General features: G+C 45.4%; 2 protein-coding genes across 3 annotated transcripts in view; both read left to right on the top strand.

Annotated features, from left to right (window-relative positions):
• Positions 1–47: 47 nt before the first annotated feature.
• On the top strand, positions 48–21,531 carry SLC25A44 (solute carrier family 25 member 44). The gene is made up of 5 exons (XM_066261841.1): positions 48–182; positions 4,013–4,164; positions 8,918–9,555; positions 14,325–14,452; positions 18,855–21,531. Exons 3-5 carry the CDS (start codon positions 8,931–8,933, stop codon positions 19,044–19,046), a joined length of 945 nt encoding a protein of 314 aa, XP_066117938.1. The 5' UTR covers positions 48–182; positions 4,013–4,164; positions 8,918–8,930; the 3' UTR covers positions 19,047–21,531.
• Positions 21,532–21,742: 211 nt separating this feature from the next.
• PMF1 (polyamine modulated factor 1) overlaps positions 21,743–22,296 on the top strand; it is a 41,095-nt gene continuing 40,541 nt past the window's right edge. For both annotated transcript variants that reach the window (XM_066261839.1, XM_066261838.1), the window contains exon 1: positions 21,743–21,929. In XM_066261839.1, the coding sequence (XP_066117936.1) occupies positions 21,769–21,929 (161 nt within the window). In that variant the 5' untranslated portion in view covers positions 21,743–21,768. The remainder of the gene's footprint in view (positions 21,930–22,296) is intronic.

Below are 22,296 nucleotides of genomic sequence, written 5' to 3'. Positions count from 1 at the left end.
GGGGCGGGAATACTAGCGTCCAATTTCCGGTTCCGTTAGTACCGGGACTCTGGTCGAGATGGAGGAAGATGTTCCCCGAGGCTGCCAGTCGCCGGGAGGCGCGGATAGAGTGGGAGCCGCGGCCTAGCTGTCCGGGTTTGGAGTTCGCCTCAGACGCGGCGGGGTCGCCCTGACCTGAGAAGGTAAGAAACCACTGGGTTTGGGTGCCGAAAGACTAAGGTCTCTGAGCACCCGGACCTGTCAAGGAGCAAAAGGTGTTTGCAGAGCCTGGCTGCAGTAGCGTGGGAACCTGCCACGCAGTTTTGGGGACAAAGGACGACTCCAATGAGGCATCGTATCCTGTCGGAGGAGCATGAGGTTCACTGACAGCGAAAGAAGCATGGGGAGAGGCAGAGCGAGGGGCATAGCCGAGGACCCAGAGGCAGCTGTGCGGAAGCCAGGACACAGTGTATAAAGGGAATGTCATATAGAATTGGTGGAGAGGATTGTCATGTGGTGTCTGTGATGAGGGAATCACATGGCATCCACTGAAGACCAAAAGAAGGCATGGTGGGAATCTCACCTAATCCAAAGGAGACGTTCTGGAGGGAGGGGTTGGTGGTATCATCAGGGACCTCCTCTAAGAAAATACATATTTAGACAGATGGGTAAGCATGTAAATATGTTTACATTCATGTAGCTAGCTACCAGAGTGCAGAGCGTTGATGCAGATGCAGTAGGGAGAACAAAGGAACAGAAGGAGGAAGCAAAGATCTTATTTCCAGCTGAGAAGTGGGGATCAAATCCCAGGGTGTCTTGTCAGGAGTTATAGAAGGTGATTTAATTTGGTGGGGATGGTTGAGTGAAAAGATCTGAATGAGTCTAGTAGAAAGACATTATTGGGCCAAGTTCTTGTCAGTTGGGACAAGTCAGGATGGAGTCAGGGTTCCTAACATTAGTTATAATGGTCCTGGACTTTTAGAGTAATATTATCATTGTTATAATACTGACAATCCTTAATATTTAAAGTAATGTATTTCAAACTCTGGCACACATACTAATCATCCCAGATCTTAAAATGTTGGCTGTTATTCAGTAGATCTCGGGTGTATTCTGAAATTCTGTATTTCTCACAAGCTCCCAGGTGATGTCCATGCTACTGGTCTGTGTACCATTTTGAACAGCAAGGATTTAGAGCAGCACTGTCCAATAGAGCTTTCTACAATGATAGAAATGCTTTGCTGTTAAAATGCTTTCATACAACCTGACTGGTGGTGGTGCAATGGATAGAGCATTGACCTGGGACACCGAGGTCCCAGGTTCAAAACCTCAAGATCACCAGCGTGAGCTCAGGCTCGCCAGCTTGAGCAGAGGGTCGCTGGCTTGAGTGTGGGATCACTGACATGATCTCAGAGTCCCTGGCTTGGCTGGAGCTCCCTATTCAAGGCACATATGAAACCAATGAACAACTAAAGTGCCACAACTATGAGTTGATGCTTCTCATTTCTCTCCCTGTCTGCTTCTCTCTCTCTCTTTTTTTGAAGTGAGAGGTGGGAAGATAGACGCCCACATGTGTCTGGACCAGGATCCACCTGGAAGCCCCCTCCCAGAGCCAATGCTCAAATCAACCGAGCTGTCCTTAGTGCCTGAAGCTGATGCTGGGACCAACTGAGCTATCAGTGCCCAGGGCCGGCGCTCAAACCAATCAAGCCACTGGCTGCATCTCTCTGTTGCTAAAAAGCCTAAAATGCCTTCATACATATTAGCTCATATGAGTTGCACCACACTATTATACAGTCATGCATCACATAATGACATTTCAATCAATGATGGACCACATTAATGACTGGTGGTTCTATAAGATTATAATGGAGATGAAAATTTTCAATTGCCTAGTGATGTTGTAGTCGTCATAATGTAATGCAGGGGTCCCCAAACTTTTTACACAGGGGGCCAGTTCACTGTCCCTCAGACCATTGGAGGGCCAGACTATAAAAAAAACTATGAACAAATCCCTATGCACACTGCACATATCTTATTTTAAAGTAAAAAAACAAAACAGGAACAAATACAATATTTAAAATAAAGAACAAGTAAATTTAAATCAACAAACTGACCAGTATTTTTTTTTTTTTTTGTATTTTTCTGAAGCTGGAAACAGGGAGGCAGTCAGACAGAGTCCCGCATGCGCCCGACCGGGATCCACCTGGCACACCCACCAGGGGGCGATGCTCTGCCCATCCGGGGCGTCGTTCTGTTGCAACCAGAGCCATTCTAGCGCCTGAGGCAGAGGCCAAGGAGCCATCCCCAGCGCCAGGGCCATCTTTGCTCCAATGGAGCCTTGGCTGCGGGAGGAAAAGAGACAGATAGGAAGGAGAGGGGGAGGGGTGGAGAAGCAGATGGGCACTTCTCCTGTGTTCCCTGGCCGGGAATCGAACCCAGGACTCCTGCATGCCAGGCTGACACTCTACCACTGAGCCAACCGGCCAGGCCCTGACCAGTATTTCAATGGGAACTATGGGCCTGCTTTTGGCTAATGAGATGGTCAATGTCCCGTTCCATATTTGTCATGGCTAGCCGAAACAAGTGATATGCTGCGTTTCTGGAGCTGTGAGGCGTGCGTCGCGCGTCACTGGAAGTAGTACTCTACGTGAGTGACGCCGCCACATACAGTACTCCAGGAGCACAGTCCTCTCACTGACCACCAATGAAAGAGGTGCCCCTTCTGGAAGTGCAGCAGGGTCCGGATAAATGGCCTCAGGGGGCCGCAGTTTGGGGACCTCTGATGTAATGTCATAGCTCAATGCATTATGTAGATGTTTTGTGCTGATGTTAGTGTAAAACCGACCTGCACTGCCAGTCATATAAAAGTATAGCATGTACAATTATATACAGTATATAATACTTGATAATGATAATGAACAACTTTGTTACTGGTTTATGTATTTACTATACTATATTTTTAATCATTATTTCTACTTAAAAAAAAGTTAGCTATAAACATATTGCCATGCTACACCAACAGCAGCCTCACCCATCTTATGTTTACTAAGCCTCTTGATTGCATCATTTTATATTGTGCTTGGTTTAACCTGTGTTATTTTATAAATTTAGTATAACCTAAGTGTATGGTATTTATAATGTCTATAGTAGTGTAATCCTAGGTCTTCACATTCATTCACCACTACTCACTGATTCACCCAAAGCAACTTCTATTCTTGCAAGCTCCATTCATGGTAAGTGTCCTATACAGATGTATCACTTTATATATACATTTATAAAAAATATATATATATGTATATATATATATATTTTTTACAGAGACAGAGGGAGAGTCAGAGAGAGGGATAATAGATAGGGACAGACAGACTACAGAGAAATGAGAAGCATCAATTATCAGTTTTTTGTTGCAACACCTTAGTTCATTGATTGCTTTCTCATATGTGCCTTGACCAGCAGACTGAGTAGCCCCTTGCTCAAGCCAGTGACCTTGGGTCCAAGCTGGTGAGCTTTGCTCAAACCAGATGAACCTGCGCTCAAGCTGGCAACCTTGGGGTCTCGAACCTGGGTCCTCTGCATCCCAGTCCAGCGCTCTATCCACTGCACCGCCGCCTGGTCAGGCACTTTTTATCATTTATATCATATTTAGACTGTACCTTTTCTGTGTTCAGATATGATTAGATACACAAATACCATAGTGTTACAGTTGCCTAGAGAGTTCAGTACAGTAATAATGCTGTAAATGTTTGTAGCCTAGGAGCAATAGGCTATACCATACAGCCTAGATATATAGTAGGCTATATACCATCTAGGTTTGTGTAAATGAACTCTGATGTTTGAACAACAATGAAATTGCTAATGACATATTTACCAGACTGTGTCCCTATCATTAAGAGGTGCATGAAAAAAAAAAAAAGAGGTGCATTACTGTATAGCTGTAGCAGGCTTTGTTATCCCCATTTCACAGATGAGGAAACTGAACTTCAGTGAAATAACTTGGTTCTTTTTTTTTTTCTTTTAAAATTGATTTTAGCAAGAAAGGAAGGAGGAGAGAGAGAGGAACATTTATCTTTCCTGTATGAGCCCTGATTGGGGATCGAACTGGAAACCTCTGTACTTCAGGAAAATGCTCCAACCAACTGAGCTATCCGACCAGGGCGAAGTGACTTGGTTCTAATCCTACTGGTAAGTAATAGAAGTGGAGCTCAAACTTGGGTCTCCTGATTACTAGTGTTCTTTCCACTGCATGACCTTGCCTTCCAGGTGACACTGCCTTGTTCTGACCCAGAATCTCAGAACCTAGTGAATGAGTCTAGTGTGATTTTTCTGGTACAAGGAAAGTGGAGTGGAAAGGAGGTGTACAGAGCTACCCAGTTGTCCCTTTCCACTGGCAGGCTTGTTAGTAGGGGTTCTGCCTCTGACATCTTACATGATGACTTCAGAACATCTTGGGTCATCTGTTTGACCCATCTCCATAGAAAGCACTTTAGCCTTTTGTACCCAAACATTGTTAAAAGATGGGGGAAATTCAGAACTGGAGTCATGTACAAAAATAAGGGTCTGAGAAGAGCTATGATGAAGTTGGGCTGATTGAGTTAGGAGAAGGGAAGGCTGAAGAAAGTTTGCATACAGTATCTGCAAGGAGGATTTTCCAGAGGGTAAATAAAAGGAACTGGTTTTGATATTTCAAAAGGAAATTTGGAGGTTATATACTAAATAGCAGGTTGAGATCCCTTTTCGGAGCAGTCCCACTATTTGGAGGGAAGAAGGATGGATGCAGTGTCCCTCTCCTACAGCTGTAGAGGTTTATTTCTCTAGGCATGACTCTTAATAGCTTCTCTTGTCACCATGGCAATAGCAGAAGTTACTGGCTTCAGCCTTGAAGAGTCCTCCTTTCCTTCTGGAAATTTGAAATAGACTAGCACGTGTCAGAGATGGAGGAAAGCAGGCACTGGCTCTTGCCTTAGGATTTCTCATCAGGAGATATTGGTACTTTGTAATTCAGCTTGATAAATTGAGATGTGCCCACAAAACCAGGTCCTACAACAGAATCCTTTGTTGCCCTGCCTCTCTGAGCTGTTTAGCATATAATTTGCATGATCCCTGTAGAAGGCACTCCTGCTTGAGTCCAGTTGTATTTGTCCTATGACAACAATGTGACTGCCCAGCCACTCAGCTCTGTCACTCCACAAGCACACTCTGAAAGCAGAGGCAGCTCTTGGTTTCTCTAGAACAAAGCTGAGAGAAATCCCTGGGCACCTGCAGGGCCAGGACCTTGTGCTTAACCCTTGGTTGACTGGCAGTCATGAGGGCATTTGTTCTGGCTCCCATGGTGGGAATGACTTGGCTTTAGACCAAACAGTGATTTGTGTTGGAGCTCTTCAACTCCCAGGGTGGTAGAAGGCATGGTGGAGTAGAGAAGAAATCTTGGCTTATATCCTGCCTCTACCACTAACCAGCTGTGTGACCTTGGGGCCTATTCCTTTTAATACATCTGACCCTCTGTTTCCTCATTTAGCAGAAGTGTCCAACTGTGCAGAGGTTGTAAGGGCTGTGTGGGGTAATTAGGTATTCAGTAAATCCTAGTGTTTCTCTTCAACTCTCAGTGGTAACGGAAACATGACCTTGGGGCCCTGGATGACAAACACCCTGGGGTAGGGAAGACAGTGATCACCCTCTCTTCCTGTATTTTTTTTTAATTTATTCATTTTAGAGAGGAGGGGGGGGAGAGAGAGAGAGAGAGAGAGAGAGGAGAGGGGGGGGGAGGAGCTGGAAGCATCAACTCCCATATGTGCCTTGACCAGGCAAGCCCAGGGTTTTGAACTGGCGACCTCAGCATTTCCAGGTCGATGCTTTACCCACTGCGCCACCACAGGTCAGGCAATCACCATCTCTTGAAGGGCCTCAAAGAGAAGACTGCCCTGCTGGACTTGTTGGGAAGAAAGGGCCACTTTGCCCACAGCAATGGTACATCTGTTTTTCAGGGGTTCTCCTCCTAGAACCCCACCTGGAGCTTACTTTCCACAGCCTAGATTCTCCATTCTGGCCAACCCAATTGTTCGAAGCTGTTGTTCTTTCCTTTTCACTGTCTACATGTATTCCTCCTTCATTCAAACTGCTTTGACTTCCTCCAGAAAGCCTGTTTTGGTTACATGTACCTCACCAATGCTTCACCTTGAAGGTGAGAGGTTTTCTCTCAGCTCCCATGCACTCAGTGTGCACTGCAGGTATCCTGTATCCTGTACTTTAATGAAAGTGACACAGTCCAGTTCAGGAAATACTGAAAAGCTAACCTTGCTTCCCCATTGACTTACATGGTAAACCAAGAAACTACTTACTTAGGCTAGTTGGGACCTTTGCTTGGGGATGGTGGTTGAAGACGGACGCGGGTTAAACACTTGACATGAAGTTTGCCAAGGCATTATTAGCATTGGGACTGCTTAATTAGAACATTTCAACCCTTTCGAGTTGCCCCTTTGATGTGGCCACCTGCTTTCCCAGCTCTTAGGGATTTCTCTCAAAAGCTAGGGAGCCCCTGACTTCTCACATCCTGGAATTGAACTTCCCACTTTCCCCTTGTAGCTGAAAATGGCTAGTGTCCTACACAGGAGCACGTTACTTTGTTACTAATAATATATCCAATATATCATGTCCTCTCATTTGACAGTTCTTCAGTTGGAATGTCCCAATTTTATGCAATTATAACATTAGTAAGCTTTTTAGTTTGGTTTGAAACATTAGGCAATGGATATAATTAACATGAGGGTCACATGTACATTACTTTGCCCTGGATTCTTTTTTTTTTTTTCCTGAAGCTGGAAACGGGGAGAGACAGTCAGACAGACTCCCGCATGCGCTTGACCGGGATCCACCCGGCACACCCACCAGGGGGCTACGCTCTGCCCACCAGGGGGCAATGCTCTGCCCATCCGGGGCGTCGCTCTGTTGTGACCAGAGCCACTCTAGCACCTGGGGCAGAGGCCAAGGAGCCATCCCCAGCACCCGGGCCATCTTTGCTCCAATGGAGCCTCGGCTGCGGGAGAAGAAGAGAGAGACAGAGAGGAAGGAGAGGGGGAGGGGTGGAGAAGCAGATGGGCGCTTCTCCTGTGTGCCCTGACCGGGAATCGAACCTGGGACTTCTGCACGCCAGGCCGACGCTGTACCACTGAGCCAACCGGCCAGGGCTCCCTGGATTCTTTATCTCTGTAACTGACATCCATTTCCCAGTGAGATACTGTTGTCAGTTTGAACAGACCGTGAGTTTCTCTAAGGCAGAGTCTGTATCTTCTGTGTCACTTGAATCTCCCTTCATTATCTGGGACTGAAGTTATGATTTAGATGCTTAGGGATGGAAGGGGCCAAACATGTTCTTTACCCTGTAGTTCTCAAGACTCTTCAGGTGGTTCTTTTCTTTCTCTAGAGTGAGTTATCTAATAACCAGAGAACTGTGACCTTTGCCTTGTTCCTAACATTCTGCTCTCATTGGAGGGAGGGAAGGTGTGTGTGAAGGGGTGCCCTGTGGTGTGAAAGCCCCACTTAGCTTCTTCCCCTCACTTCAAATGTGGACTGGAGAAAATCTAAGTGTACTGAGTGTGGGCCAGGGGAGCTCAGAGCGGCCAGCATGGAAACCAGAAATAAAGTCAGGTGAGTTAGCTGGTAAGTGGAATAAAAGAGGACCTCCTTAGTGGGCCTGGAGCATCAAAAAAGGAGCACTTCCTTCCCAGGCTGGATGGCTCAGATGGTTAGAGCATCATCCCAATACACAAAGGTCAAAGGTTTGATCCCTGGTCACGGAACATACTGAAACAGATTGATGTTTCTGTTTCTTTCCCTTCCTCTCTCTCTAAAACCAATACATACATTTTTTTTTAAAAAATGGAGTGCCTGCCTGACCTGTGGTGGCGCAGTGGATAAAGCATCGACCTGGAAATGCTGAGGTCGCCGTTTCGAAACCCTGGGCTTGCCTGGTCAAGGCACATATGGGAGTTGATGCTTCCAGCTCCTCCCCCCTTCTCTCTCTCTGTCTCTCCTCTCTAAAATGAATAAATAAAATTAAAAAAATAATAAAACAAAGTTTAAAAAAAAAAATGGAGTGCCTGACCTGTGGTGGTGCAGTGGATCAAGTGTCGACCTAGAACACAGGTCGCTGATTCAAAACCCTGGGCTTGCCTGGTCAAGGCACATGCGGGAAACAACTTCTATTGCTTCCTGCTTCTCTCCCCGCTTTCTCTCTCCTCTCTCTAAAAATCAATCAATAAATAAAGAATTAAAAATTTTTTTGCCTGACCTGTGGTGGCACAGTGGTTAAAGCGCCAACCTGGAATGCTGAGGTCGCTGGTTTGAAATCCCTGGCTTGCCTGGTCAAGGCACATATGGGTGTTGATGCTACTGTTCTCCCCCCTTCTCTCTTTCTCTCTGTCTCTCTCCCTCCCTCTTTCTCTCTTCCCCTCTCTACCCTCTCTAAAATGAATAAATAAAAACAAAACTTTTTTTAAATGGAGCATTTCCCTCCAGCCTTTGGAACCTGCTAAATGTCACTTAGTGACATCCCATTAGCCCATTGAGGAGCTTTGCATCCTGCCAGGTTGTTGGTTTGTTCTCGTGAACCAGAGAAGGACAAGGGGCTATGACACCAAGGTCCAGGCAGAAGTAGAGAACAGATGATAAGCTGGGTGTAGGAAGCTGAGGTGGGAGTGAAACCAGAGGGGTCAGTGAGGTAAGCAGTGGTTTCCGGAATTGGGAAGGACCGATAAAGGAGGAGAGCAGTTTCCTGATGTGTGAAGGAAGACCCAGAGCCAGACTGGGTGAAGTTGAAAATACGGGGAGGTAAGTACCCGGGGAGATGAAGCCTGAGCATGGGGTTTCAGAGCCTAGCCAGAAGAGGGGAGTTCAAAGTTCTCACCTACTTCACTTCCCTTCACCCTTCTCAAATCCCCAGGACTTCAGGCACAATGGAGGACAAACGCAATATCCAGATCATCGAGTGGGAACACCTGGACAAGAAGAAGTTCTACGTGTTTGGTGTGGCAATGACAATGATGATCCGTGTCAGCGTCTACCCATTTACCCTCATCCGCACTCGGTTGCAGGTTCAGAAAGGCAAGAGTCTCTACCATGGGACCTTTGACGCCTTCATCAAGATCCTGCGAGCAGATGGAGTGACTGGCCTCTACCGGGGATTCCTGGTCAACACCTTCACCCTCATCTCGGGCCAGTGCTATGTAACCACTTACGAGCTCACCCGGAAGTTTGTAGCTGACTATAGCCAGAGCAACACAGTCAAATCACTGGTGGCTGGTGGCTCAGCCTCTCTCGTAGCCCAGAGCATCACAGTGCCCATTGATGTGGTCTCCCAGCACCTGATGATGCAGCGTAAGGGTGAGAAAATGGGCCGCTTCCAAGTGCAAGGGAACCCACAGGGACAAGGTGTAGTTGCCTTTGGCCAAACCAAGGACATCATCAGGCAGATCCTGCGGACTGATGGGCTTCGAGGCTTCTACCGAGGCTATGTGGCTTCACTACTTACCTACATCCCAAACAGTGCTGTCTGGTGGCCCTTCTATCACTTCTATGCAGGTAAGCAGGGATCAGGAGGATGGGTTTACTAAAATGCTAAGATGCCATTGTTCTGTACATGTGACAGTGGGAGATTTAATGGGAGAATGGGTCAGTCATTCAGCAAACATTTGATTCAAGAGGATTCAAGGAAGAATAATACACAGTTCTTGTTTCTTGCCTTCAAGGACCTTAGATCAGAGTGGGGGGGGGGTGGAATCAGACAAGTAAAGTAGATGATTATCAAACATAGAGTGTTCTGGGTACAATATCATCAACTAGGCCTAGTGGAATATTGATAGAAAATTGGAAGATGGGAAAGGACAAAATTAGGGGGAATCTGGAATTTGAGATAAAATTAATAAATAATAGTGAGCTTTTAAGTTAGATGTCTTTTCCTCAGCATTGTTAAATTCAGGATGTGATGTAACCTTGAGCCTCTCTACTCCTATAATGTTTTTGTTTGTTTGTTTGTTTGTTTTTATGAGAGAGGCAGACAGGAAGGGAGAGAGATAAGAAGCATAAACTCCTAGTTGCAGCACTTTAGTTGTTGATTGCTTCTCATACATGCCTTGACCAGTAGGCTCCAGCTGAGCCAGTGACCCCTTGCTCAAGTCATTGACCTTGGGCTTCAAGCCAACAACCTTTTGGGCTGAAGCCACCAATCCCAGGATTATGTTGGTGATCCTGTGCTCAGGTTGGCAAGCCTGTGCTCAAGCCAGTGAGCCCCATGCTCAAGCCAGCAACCTTGGGGTTTCGAACCTGGGATCTCAGCGTCCCAGGTCTACACTCTATTCATTGTACCACCACTGATTAGAAACTATAATGTATTTTTATTCATAAAACTTTACTTCTTTTTAAGTAGTTCCAAGAAATGGGATTACTGCATCAAAAGATAAGATTTTTGAGGGCCTCAATAAACATATGGCCAGATTTCCTTCTTCTTCGTTTTTTTTTTTTTAATTGAGAGCAGGTAGAGAGACAGACTCCTACAGCGCCCAGCAAGCCTCCTGTGGGGTGAGGTTCTGCCCATCTGTGGCATTGCTCCATTGCTTGGCAACTGAGCTATTTTTAGCATTTGAGGCTAAGGGGGCCCAGGAGCCATCCTCAGCACCAGGGACCAACTCACTCAAGCCATGGCTGTGGGTAGGGGGGAGAGGGAGAGAGAGAGAAGGGAAAGGGGTAGAGAAGCAGATGGTCACTTCTCTTGTGTGCCCTGACCAGGAATCAAACCTGGGACAGCCACACCCTGGCTGATGCTTTACCACTGAGCCAAATGGCCAGGGCCCAGATTTCCTTCTTAAAGGGTAGAACACATTATCGAGAGCAGGACCTCTGTGTACCTGCTACCCTGTGACATCTACAGCTTTGGGTACGATGGCATCAACTACCAAATTCCAGTTAGGACAGCCTGTGCCTGCAACCTTCCTAATCCTGCTGCTGGCTACTAACCCTTGGCAGCGGACATTGTCTCATCCCATCTGGGACTTTTTTAGCCAAATTTTATAAGGGGCCAAAGTGGACTTCTTTAATGACCCAGTTGGACAGAGGGCTCTTTCTGTTTTCTTTTTCAGTACCTTGTTTTCTTTAGAGCACATAATTTGCAGTCATTTTATTTCCACCTCCAAACTCCTTGTTCCATGAAGGGATTTCCCTGTTTCTCTGTTTTACGTTTAGTGCTTATCTCAATGCCTGTCATCTAGTAAGCATTAAATAAATAACAATTTCTATTACTTGTCCAAAGTCATTTAGCCAGGAGGGTCTCAAACCAAGTCAGATAATAGGTGCCCAATAAACACTTTTGAATGAATAAAGAGTGAAAGACATAGGGCTCTTTCCCCAACCCTCTTGCCTTTGTCTATCCTCTCCCTAAGCCCCAGGAAAATGGCATGTATGTGTGACTAAAATTGGAATCTGGATCCCACTGCAGTTTACAAGCCTGGGGGCCAGTGTAGACCGGCCCAAGGAGGCTGGCAGTGCCAGTCCAGATGCTGCCTTCTAATGGTTATGAAATGTTTTCTTCTCAAGAGAAACAGGACACCCTTGAGGTGGAGCCACCAGTTCACTTTGTTTCTCTTTGTGCTGACAGTAGGGAAAGTGATTGGAAATCAGGGCCTGACAATATGATGGCGCAATAGATAGAGCATTGACCTGGGATACTGAGGATCCAGGTTCAAAACCCCCAAGGTCACTGGCTTGAGCAAGGGGTCACTGGCTCAGCTGGAACCCCCCAGTCAAGGCACATATGAGAACAATCAATGAGCAACTAAGTGCTGCAACTACAAGTTGATGCTTCTCATCTCTCTCCCTTCCTCTCATTTGAAAGAAATAAAGAGAGAAAGGGAAGAAAGAAAAGAGCGAGGAAGGAAGAGGGGGTTCTAGTACGGCGTAAGGAATTCTGCCATGCTGCCAGGACTTAGACACTCTGAGTTTTGCCCTGCCAAGACCCACCATCCTACTTGTTCCCTAATATTTAGTTGCCTGGCCACAAATTACCCCAACTAGGAGCATGAGGAAAAACTTTTTAAAGGTATTATGATGACTGAATTTTAAAGAAAACTAGGAGGGAATTTTTGAGATGATGAATCTATTTTACATCCATTCTCACTTAGAGTAAAAGCCAAAGTCTTTGCAATGGCTTCAAAGTCCTAAATAACTTACCTCTTGGATCTCATCTACTGTTCTTTCCCTCATTCTGCCCCAGGCATACTGACCTTGATGCCCTTTGAAGACTTCAGGTGTGCTCATCTCAGGGCTTTTACATAGGATGTTACTCTGCTTGGAAAGTTCTTCCCACAGAGCATATGGCTTGCACTGTCCTTGAGGACTTTGCTCAAACTTCAACTTGGAGAAGGCTCCCATGACTACCTTGTTTAAAATGGCAACCCATTCACCCTCTCCCCTTAGCATTTCCTATATTCCTTTCCTGGGTTTTTTTTTTTTTGTGTGTGTGTGTGTGTGTATGTGTGTGTTTTTACACAGAGACAGAGAGAGAGTCAGAGAGAGGGATAGATAGGGACAGACAGACAGGAACGAAGAGAGATGAGAAGCATCAATCATCAGTTTTGCGTTGCGCATTGTGACACCTTAGTTGTTCATTGATTGCTTTCTCATATGTGCCTTGACCGTGGGCCTTCAGCAGACCGAGTGACCCCTTGCTCGAGCCAGCGACCTTGGGCTCAAGCTGGTGAGCTTTGCTCAAACCAGATGAGCCTGCGCTCAAGCTGGCAACCTTGGATCTCGAACCTGGGTACTCCGCATCCCAGCCCGACGCTCTATCCACTGCGCCACTGCCTAGTCAGGCTTTATCAGCATTTTGAAAGATGAATTTTTCTTCTTAATAGAGGCTGGAGAAAAGTTCTCACTTAGGATATGACTTTAATTATTGTTATTTGTAAAAACATTCCCATGGTTCAAAATTTAAAAGGTAGGAAAGGGTATACTGTGAAAAGGCCCCTCACCCACCACAGTCACACAACTCCCTGCCTTAAGATAATCAGCATTACCAGTTTTTAATGTATTCTACCAGTTAGTCAATGCATATAATAGGAAATATGTAGTGTGTGCTTTGTGTGTGTGTGTGACAGAGACAGAGAGAGGGACAGACAGGAAGGGAGAGATGAGAAGCATCAATTCTTAGTTGAGGCATCCTTAGTTGTTTATTGATTGCTTTCTCATATGTGCTTTGACCGTGGGGAGATACAGCAGACCGAGTGACCCCTTGCTCGAGCCAGCGACCTTGGGCTCAAGCTGGTGAGCCTTGCTCAAACCGGATGAGCCTGTGCTCCAGCTGGCGACCTTAGGGTCTTGAACCTGGGTCCTCCGCATCCCAGTCCAATGCTCTATCCACTGCACCACTGCCTGATCAGGCTAGTGTGTGCTTTTCTAATCTATGAATTGGGCAAAGCAGAGCACAGGCATAAAATTTTTATATCAGGAAGAATTTCTGTCCATCAGATGAAAGTAGTCAGCAAGCAAAGAGTTTTTGAAATTTCCTTCTTTAGAGGATACAACCAAGATGACTTCTGGAAGGAGCCAGAGATTTATAATTTTTTGTTGGTTAAGAAGGAAGCAAAGAGCCTGACCTGTGGTGGCACAGTGGATAAAGCATCAATTTGGAGCGCTGAGGTCACCGGTTGGAAATCCTGGGCTTGCCTGGTTAAGGCACATATGGCAATTGATGTTTCCTGCTCCTCCCCACCTCTCTCTCCTAAAATGAATAAACAGTCTTTTTTTTTTTTTTAAAGAAGAAAGCAAAGAGAAAAAAAAGATGGGAGTTATGGGGATGGGGGTGTCCAAGGTGGCTAAGGATGAAGAACTTGTCATCATTGGGCAACAGGTAGAAGCAGTATGAGGGCAGATGGGGTGGTGCCTCATGTCTTAAGGCAGGGGTCCCCAAACTACGGCCCGCGGGCCGCATGCGGCCCCCTGAAGCCATTTATCCGGCCCCCACCGCACTTCTGGAAGGGGCACCTCTTTCATTGGTGGTCAGTGAGAGGAGCACATTGACCATCTCATTAGCCAAAAGCAGGCCCATATTTCCCATTGAAATACTGGTCAGTTTGTTGATTTAAATTTACTTGTTATTTATTTTAAATATTGTATTTGTTCCCATTTTGGTTTTTTTTACTTTAAAATAAGATATGTGCAGTGTGCATAGGGATTTGTTCATAGTTTTTTTTATAGTCTGGCCCTCCAACGGTCTGAGGGACAGTGAACTGGCCCCCTGTGTAAAAAGTTTGGGGACCCCTGTCTTAAGGCATTATCTTTTGTCTTTCCCTCCATTCCAGAGCAGCTCTCATACCTCTGTCCTAAGGAATGCCCTCACATTGTCTTTCAAGCCATCTCGGGGCCCCTAGCTGCAGCTACTGCTTCCATTCTCACCAATCCTATGGATGTTATCCGAACCCGAGTGCAGGTAAGTCCAGTCTCCTCGGCCAGCCTCCACAACCAGCCTCCACCTCCACCCTCCTCCCACATTAGCCTTTAGAAGTGTGATCTTCAGACCCTTCAGCCTTCCCCTTACCTCTCTGTGTCATGACTCTCTCTCTAGTCCAGCAGCTCTCTGGTCATCCGAGTCCCCTCCCTGTGGTTATGACTTACCATTTACAGAAACCACCTGAGCACTTTGAAGCACCTACAATGTTTCTCTCCTTCTGTCTGCTACCTTGCATGCCTCTACTTGACTTGCCTATGCCTCTAGGAATTCTTACTGGTTTCTTCTAGCCTTTTATCCTATTAGCATAACCCATCAACCACCTTTTCCTTACCTAGCTGATTTGTAGTTATTAGAAATACTGATTTCAGTTAATTTCATAAATCTGGTTTCTCTCTATGAGCTCTCCACAGCCACTGAAAGTAACTATTCTTGAATAAGTTTCATGGATTGTACTATGTAGACTTTGCAAAAATACTGACAAAGTCCTTGGTGGTGCTGTCCAGAAGTTACAGTCCTTGTCTTCAGTCCACTCAGAAACAATTCCATAGTACTTAGGCCAAGGAAATAGAATTTGAATGATGATATATAATATACAAATGGCAGGTTTTACTGTATAAAGCTTTGGATTAAGAGAATGGGGGGAGGGTTTAATGTCTAATTTGGGTAACTTAAGAGGAAAGCTGTCCAGGAGAGTGGGGTCATTTGATTATGGTGAGGAGGAAGGGAAGAAAAATAGCCTCAACAGTTTGGGGGTACAGTCAACTTCCCTGATACTAGGATGTTGGGATAGAGGTGGCTGGTAAATCTAGGTACTTTTTAAAATAGTTTTTTATTTTTCAATTATAGTTGACATACAATATTGTATTAATTTCAGGTGTATAACATAATGATTAGACATTTATGTAAATTATGAAGTGATCACCCCGTTAAGTCTATTACCCACCTGGCACCATAGTTATTACTCTATTTCCTATGCTGTACTTTACAGCCCTGGCACTGTTCCACTTATTTATATATTCATTGGTTGCTTCTTATATGTGCCCTGATCAGGAAGCAAACCCACAACCTTCGTGTATAGGTATACATCTCTATAGCATGTGAACTACTCATTGTGTTGTGTGCCCATCACCCAAAATCAAATCATTTCTGATTACCATATATTTGTTCCTCTTTACTCCTTTCCCCAACTCCCCTCCCCATGGTAACCACTTCACTTTCATCTATGTTCATGAGTCTCAGTTTTATATCCCCCCTCTGTGTAAATACCATATAGTTCTTAGCTTTCTCTGATTTACTTATAGGGTAATATTCTCAAAGTCCATCCATGTTGTTGCAAAAGGCACTGTTTTTCTAACTGGCAGTTTGCTTATTTTAATTCCTTCCCCTTTTTCATCCAATCCTCCCAACCCCTTTCATCTGGTAACCATCAATTTACAAAATGTAAATGTGCTCTGTATCTGTGAGTCAGTTTTGGTTATTCATTTAATTTTTTTTTTAGAGACCACATATAAGTGAAATCATATGGTATTTGTCTCTCTCTGTCTGACTTATTGCATTTAGCATAATTCCATCTAGGTCCATCTGTCCATCCATGTTGTTGCAAATGGCAAGAGTCCTTTATTTTTTTCTTCTTTTTTTGAGAGACAGACAGGAAGAGAGAGAGATGAGAAGCATCAGCTTGTAGTTGTGGCACTTCAGTGATTCCTTGCTCAAGCCAGCAACCTTGGGCTCAAGCCAGTGACCCTGCTCAAACTGGTTGAGCCTGTGCTCAAGCTGGCGACCTCGGGGTTTTGAACCTGGGACCTCAGCATCCCAGGTCGATACTCTATCCACTGTGCCACCACCAATCAGGCATTACCTCCATTCTTTTTTATTATTATTATTATTGATTTTTTGATAGAGGGGAGGGAGGGAAAGAGAGAGGAAAACCAGGAAGCATCAACTCATAGTAATTGCTTCCTGTATGCGCCTTGACCTGGCAAGCCCAGGGTTTCAAACCAGCGACCTCAACATTCCAGGTTGATGCTTTATACACTGTGCCACCATAGGTCAGGCGCCTCCATTCTTTTTTATGCCTAAGTAATATTCCATTCTCTCTCTCTCTCTCTCTCTCTCTATATATATATATATATATACACACACACACACACACACACACACACACACACACTACATTTTTATCCATTCATCTATTGGTGGGCACTTAGGTTGCTTTCATATTTTGGCTATTGTAAATAATGCTGCAATGAACATAGGGGAAATATATGTCTTTTTGAATTAGTGTTTTTGGTTTTTCCCAGTAATAGTAAATACCCAGAAGTGGAATTGCTGGGTCTTTATTTGTCCCTTGATATAACCTTTGTTTTCAAGCCTGTTTTGTCTGATGTAAGTATTGGAACCCCAGCTTTTTTTTCCCATTTCCATTTGCACAAAATTTCCTTTTTCATACCAAAGTCTGTGTATCTTTATATCTGAAGTCGGTCTCTTGTAGGCGACATATGTATGGGTCTTGTTTTATTATCCATTCATCTATTCTGTGTCTTTTGATTGGAGTCTCTTTTTTTTATTTTAAGATTTTACTTACTGATTTTACAGAGGGGAGGGAGCAGAGCAAGAAGCATCAACTCATAGTTGCTTCATGTCAGTTGTCCGTTGATTGCTTGTCATTTTTGCCTTGATTGGGCAAACCCAGAGTTTTGAACCAGCAACCTCAGCATTCTAGGTTGACACCTTATCCACTGCACCACCGCAGGTTAGGCTTGATTAGAGCATTTAATCCACTGACATTTAAAGTAATTACTGATAGCTATGTAGTTATTGCCATTTTATTTACATATTTTTTATCTCTTTTTTTCCTTTTTAAAGAAGTCCCTTTAACATTTCTTATAATTCCGGTTTGGTGGTGATGAACTCCTTTACCTTCTTGTCTGGGAAAATCTAGGAATATGTGTCTCAAGAAAGAATGCCCTCCCCTAACCACATACATTTGAAAATGAATAAATTGGTATCTGATTAGTTTGCAAATATACTGCTCACAAAAATTAGGGGATATTTTATCACTGAATATGAAGCGATAAAGTATCCCCTAATTTTGTCAGCAGTATAATAAAAAGTACATAGGTTCCATCTTCATTCTTTCTTGATCCTTGTCCACAAGGAGATCCAGGGAAAGGACAGGTCTTTGAGGTGCTCCCAGCTGCAGGAGACGAAGTACATATGACGGCCAGAGGTATAGCTAAAAAGCCCTTGACATGGCCATGGATAAGTGCAAGGATTAGGAGAGTAGAGGTGGTCAGATGAGAGGACTGAGAGGAGAAAGGGAGTATGGAGAAGGGTGCTAAAGGAGGCAGAACAAGTGGGGAGATGTTCTTAGCCACAGATGGGATCACCTTCTGAAGGTCATGCAGTACAGGGGGGGGTATAACAAGGAGTGCGTCGGTCCAGCCTTGACTGAGGCTCCGAGTGGGCGGTTTCTAAAGGTGTAGTTTGGTGGCAGAGTATGGAGGTGGGGGTAAGGGGCAGGACTGTTGAGAAAGAAAAGAGATTCCTGCCTTAGCCAGGCTTCCAACGTGATAGGGAAGATAAGTACCTGGAAGACAACAGAATCAGAGGGAGGACACTAGCCAGGGGGATTCAGAGGGATTGAGATGATCAGAGTCAAAATCATAGACTGGCAGAGTAGTAGAGGATCTTGGAGGTGATTTAATTCAGTCTCCCTGAGACCAGAGAGAAACACCCAGTCCAACAACTCATAGCTGTGTAGCTTATCTAATGACATTAATAATGGTTAATGTTAGCCTGACCAGGCGGTGGTGCAGTGGATAGAGCATTGGACTGGGATGCGGAGGACCCAGGTTCGAGACCCCGAGGTCGCCTGCTTGAGCGCGGGCTCATCTGGTTTGAGCAAAGCTTACTAGCTTGGACCCAAGGTCGCTGGCTCGAACAAGGGGTTACTTGGTCTGCTCAAGGCACATATGAGAAAGCAATCAATGAACAACAACTAAGGTGTCGCAATGAAAAACTAATGATTGATGCTTCTCATCTCTCTCCATTCCTGTCTTTCTGTCCCTATCTATCCCTCTCTCTCTCTCTGAAGAAAAGGAAAAAGGCTAATGTTTATTGAACACTTACTATCTCCCAGGCCCTGGTCTCAACATCTCCAAGTATCCTTTTGTTTACCACTCAGAGCAACCACATGGCATAGGAACTATTATCACTGTTTTATATTCAAGGAAACTGATGTGCAAAGAGTTAAGTAAAATATCTAAGGTTATGCTGTTAGTATAAACTGGGGAGCAGAATTCAAATTCACTTCTGCCTAAGGCAGAGGAATGAACAGAGGAACTCTGACTGTAGACCATAACTGTGTTGACTTTTCCAGGTTGAGGGCAAGAACTCCATCATCCTGACCTTCAGACAGTTGATGGCGGAAGAGGGGCCTTGGGGCCTCATGAAGGGCCTCTCAGCCAGAATAATCTCAGCCACGCCTTCTACCATTGTCATTGTGGTGGGTTATGAGAGCCTCAAGAAACTCAGCCTCCGACCTGAGCTGGTGGACTCAAGACACTGGTAACCAGTGGTGGGAGAGAAGCCTGCTGTTCCCCACACTACTCTGGGTCAGAGCAGAGTAGGGAGGTTAGCACCCTTTCCAAGTGCTCCTGCCACATACCTAGCCCTGCCACGGGCCAGGTGCCCTGTCTGGGACAGGAACAGAGACTTTGAACTGTCCTTGCTGAATGGGCTCCACACCTGCATCCTCTGTTCCCATTAATTTAGTTTTCTTGCCAAACTGGGTTCCCTCACTCAATCCTTGTACTCAGTCCTGCCCTAAGGAAACCTACCCTCCCCGCTAGTTCTATCCACCCCTTCCCTGCTAACCCTTCTCCTGACTTCCCTCTCCATCTGTGTCCTGAGATCCTGATAACAGCTGTACAAAGAGCTTGCTTACTACCACTGGTTCTTCCACTTGAGCCTTCAGCCCAGATTCCAAACAGCTGCCATCAGTCCTTTCCTGCTTCATCTCTTAGGCTTGCTTATTTTTATTTTGGGACTGACTTGCCCACCATACTACTCTGCTTTTTCCTGCCACTGGGGGCGAGGTGCCAGGCACTTTTGCACAGGGAGTAGGAACAGCAAAAACCTCAGAGCAGTCACTCTCTCTTTGGAGATATTAGGTTGGGGAGAAATGTTAATACTTTATTTTGTGTGTTTAAATTTTTTAACCTCTGTGAACCAGGTTACTGTCTTTGTCCTGCTAAAGTACCAATCTAATCCTACAGCCAGAGCTCACCCCTTCCTCAGATAGAAAAATGTGATACAGCTTTTACCTCAATCTCAGTTCCTTATCCCTTCAATGTCCCGTCAGTTCTTGGAGCCCCAGGACATATAAGCTGTTGGCTTCCCCTGGCCCAAATGACTACAGTGGTAGGCACAATTCTAAGTAGATCTGGCTGTCTGGGCACAGGGAACTTGGAGCACTACCCTGAAAATTCAGATTGAGAGACTAGCTGGTTTGGAAAGTAACAAGTGAGTATGTATGCCCCAGCCCATCTTCCCCAGAGCAGCTGAGCCAAGCCTAGAAGGCGGTGTAGGTTCTCAGCCCCAGGCAGTTATAACTATATACCCCAACTTCTTGGACTCATGGAAACAGATATTGTATCCCAATGGGAATCTCTGATATGTGAAAATATTTGTTTTCTTCTCCCCAATATGAAGTTATCCCAGTCATGGAACCCTAGAGGGATGCTTGGAAGAGTAAAGAGTGGGTCAGGAAGTCACCCAATACCAGGACCACTGCATACCAGCCTGATACTGCCAAGATTATCTTTTGAAGCTCTCAGGAGCTAGATGATGAGCGCTCCTTCCTTGCCTCATCTCCCCCCTTATCCACCAAGCCTGTGCTGCAGGGGGGGAGAGGTGCAGCAAATGGGATGAAAAGGCATATCAAACTGTGCACTTGAGACATTTGGCCGGGATTATTCTTCAAACCTTCATATTGGTCCCACCCTCTGGGAAGGGCCATGGTGCCAATTTGAAAGGTGCTAGCTACCTTCTGAAGCCTTGCTGTTTTTATGGCTGCCCCACATTCTATCACTCTGGCCAGATCAAAATCTAAAAACCCCATTTTTCTACCTTCAACACCACCACTGCCCATCTTGGTTTTTTATCTTTGAGGGTTATTTTCCCTTAAAGTTATCTTTACTTTTGTTTGTCTTTTCTTATATTTTGTCAAGAGTCCTTCAATTTTCTATCCACAGATGGTCATCCAAACGGTTGGGCCCACAGATCATTCTGAATCTGCCCCTCATCACCCCTTTTAAGAACCACCAACATAATAGAAGCCAGCCTTCTCTCTCTTTAAACTCATTCTTGTGACAACTTTGGAGACCATTTTCCAGCCCCACACTTTCCACTCCCTAGAAACATGTCCCCACTATGGCGAAGTAGGTAAAGTATCATGAACACGAGGTATTCTCTTGCCTCTCATGCCTTAGGATGTTTTTCCTTCCCAGACTCCTTTCTTATTTTCTTGTACAGTATTTCATAGCCTTTCACCTATTTTCTTTGTGTTTCTCCTCTTTTCTCTCTTGATGTTAGCCAAAAAGCTGAGAAGTGATCTTTCTCTCCCCCTTTCTCTCTCTCTCTCTCTCTCTCTCTCACACACACACACACACACACACACACAAGTTTCAAAGGATGATGAACTTATACTTTTTATAATGAAAGGAACCGAACCCCTGGCTTCTTTCCCACATAATTGGGTTCTGTTAAAATATGTCTTTGTGAGAGTGGGGCAGTGGGCTTCCATTTTCCCAGGACCCTAGACAGGACCAGCTGGAAGTTTTGATGTACTGGTCCATAGCCAAAACTGGAAGAAACCTGAAACCGGGCAAGACAGGAAACCTAATGGAAGTCCTGAGGGACAGGGGACTAAAAATAAAGATGGGGTTAACATTTAATAAAGTGGACCCTTGTGAATATTAACTACGAACATTCATTCACTGTTGCACTGTACGAAGTCTTTGAAGTGTAATTAAAAGTTTGTATTGAGCCCCTGACCATTGGCTAGAGCTTATTTTGCCAGCTTGCGGAAAAAGTACTAAATAAAGTCTACAGCACTATCCCTACCTGTGCAGAAATCTCAAGACTCCAGCAGTTTCCCCTCCCGCTTCGAGGGCTCGGTGATAGACTTCTCGCTGCACCCAATCAGACGCTCTCGGTGCCTGGAGAAGCCAGTCAGGGGCTTCAGTGGGCGGGACAGCAGGGTCAGTTAGATTTGGCGGTTCGACTTCAACATGGCGGAAGCAAGCAACGCCGCTGTAGGTAGCGGCTGTGACGAAAAGGTGCCTGAGAAGTCGGCCCCCGAATCCGTGTCCCACTGCACTACCATTTCGAGGATGAAGCTCCTCGACACCACGGTGGATACTTTTCTCCAGAAGCTGGTTGCCGCCGGGAGGTAAGGTGGAGAGGTGGGACTGCGAATAAATTTCGGTAGGTTAGGCGTGAGCTGCTGAGGAGCGAGTTTGGTCCGCCAGTGTAAGTTCCGCGAGGTCAGCGCGGTAAAACCGCAAAGAAGCCAGTCACGTGGGTCCCGGGTTCAAGGGTTATTGACTGACAGTCTATGGAACGCTGGCAGTTCCTGAGCTTCGCGAGGTCACGTGATGTGTGTTCACACGGGTTACGTAGCCGGGACTAGTCACCCTGTTCTCCAGCTTTTTCTTTTTCTTTTGATAGAGATAGAATCAGATAGGGACGGACAGGAGGGGAGAGAGATGAGAAGCATCAGTTCTTCGCTGTGGCTCCGTAGTTCACTTTCTCATATG

The sequence above is a fragment of the Saccopteryx bilineata genome, chromosome 2, assembly GCF_036850765.1.
Source record: "Saccopteryx bilineata isolate mSacBil1 chromosome 2, mSacBil1_pri_phased_curated, whole genome shotgun sequence".
NCBI lineage: Eukaryota > Metazoa > Chordata > Mammalia > Chiroptera > Emballonuridae > Saccopteryx > Saccopteryx bilineata.
This window is presented reverse-complemented; position numbering and strand designations above follow the sequence as displayed.

Coding starts and splice junctions, on each gene's coding strand:
- SLC25A44 (XM_066261841.1), top strand. CDS start 8,931: ATGGAGGACAAACGCAATATCCAGATCATCGAGTGGGAACACCTGGAC. Junction 9,556..14,324: donor CTTCTATCACTTCTATGCAG/GTAAGCAGGGAT, acceptor CCTCCATTCCAG/AGCAGCTCTCATACCTCTGT. Junction 14,453..18,854: donor TTATCCGAACCCGAGTGCAG/GTAAGTCCAGTC, acceptor TGACTTTTCCAG/GTTGAGGGCAAGAACTCCAT.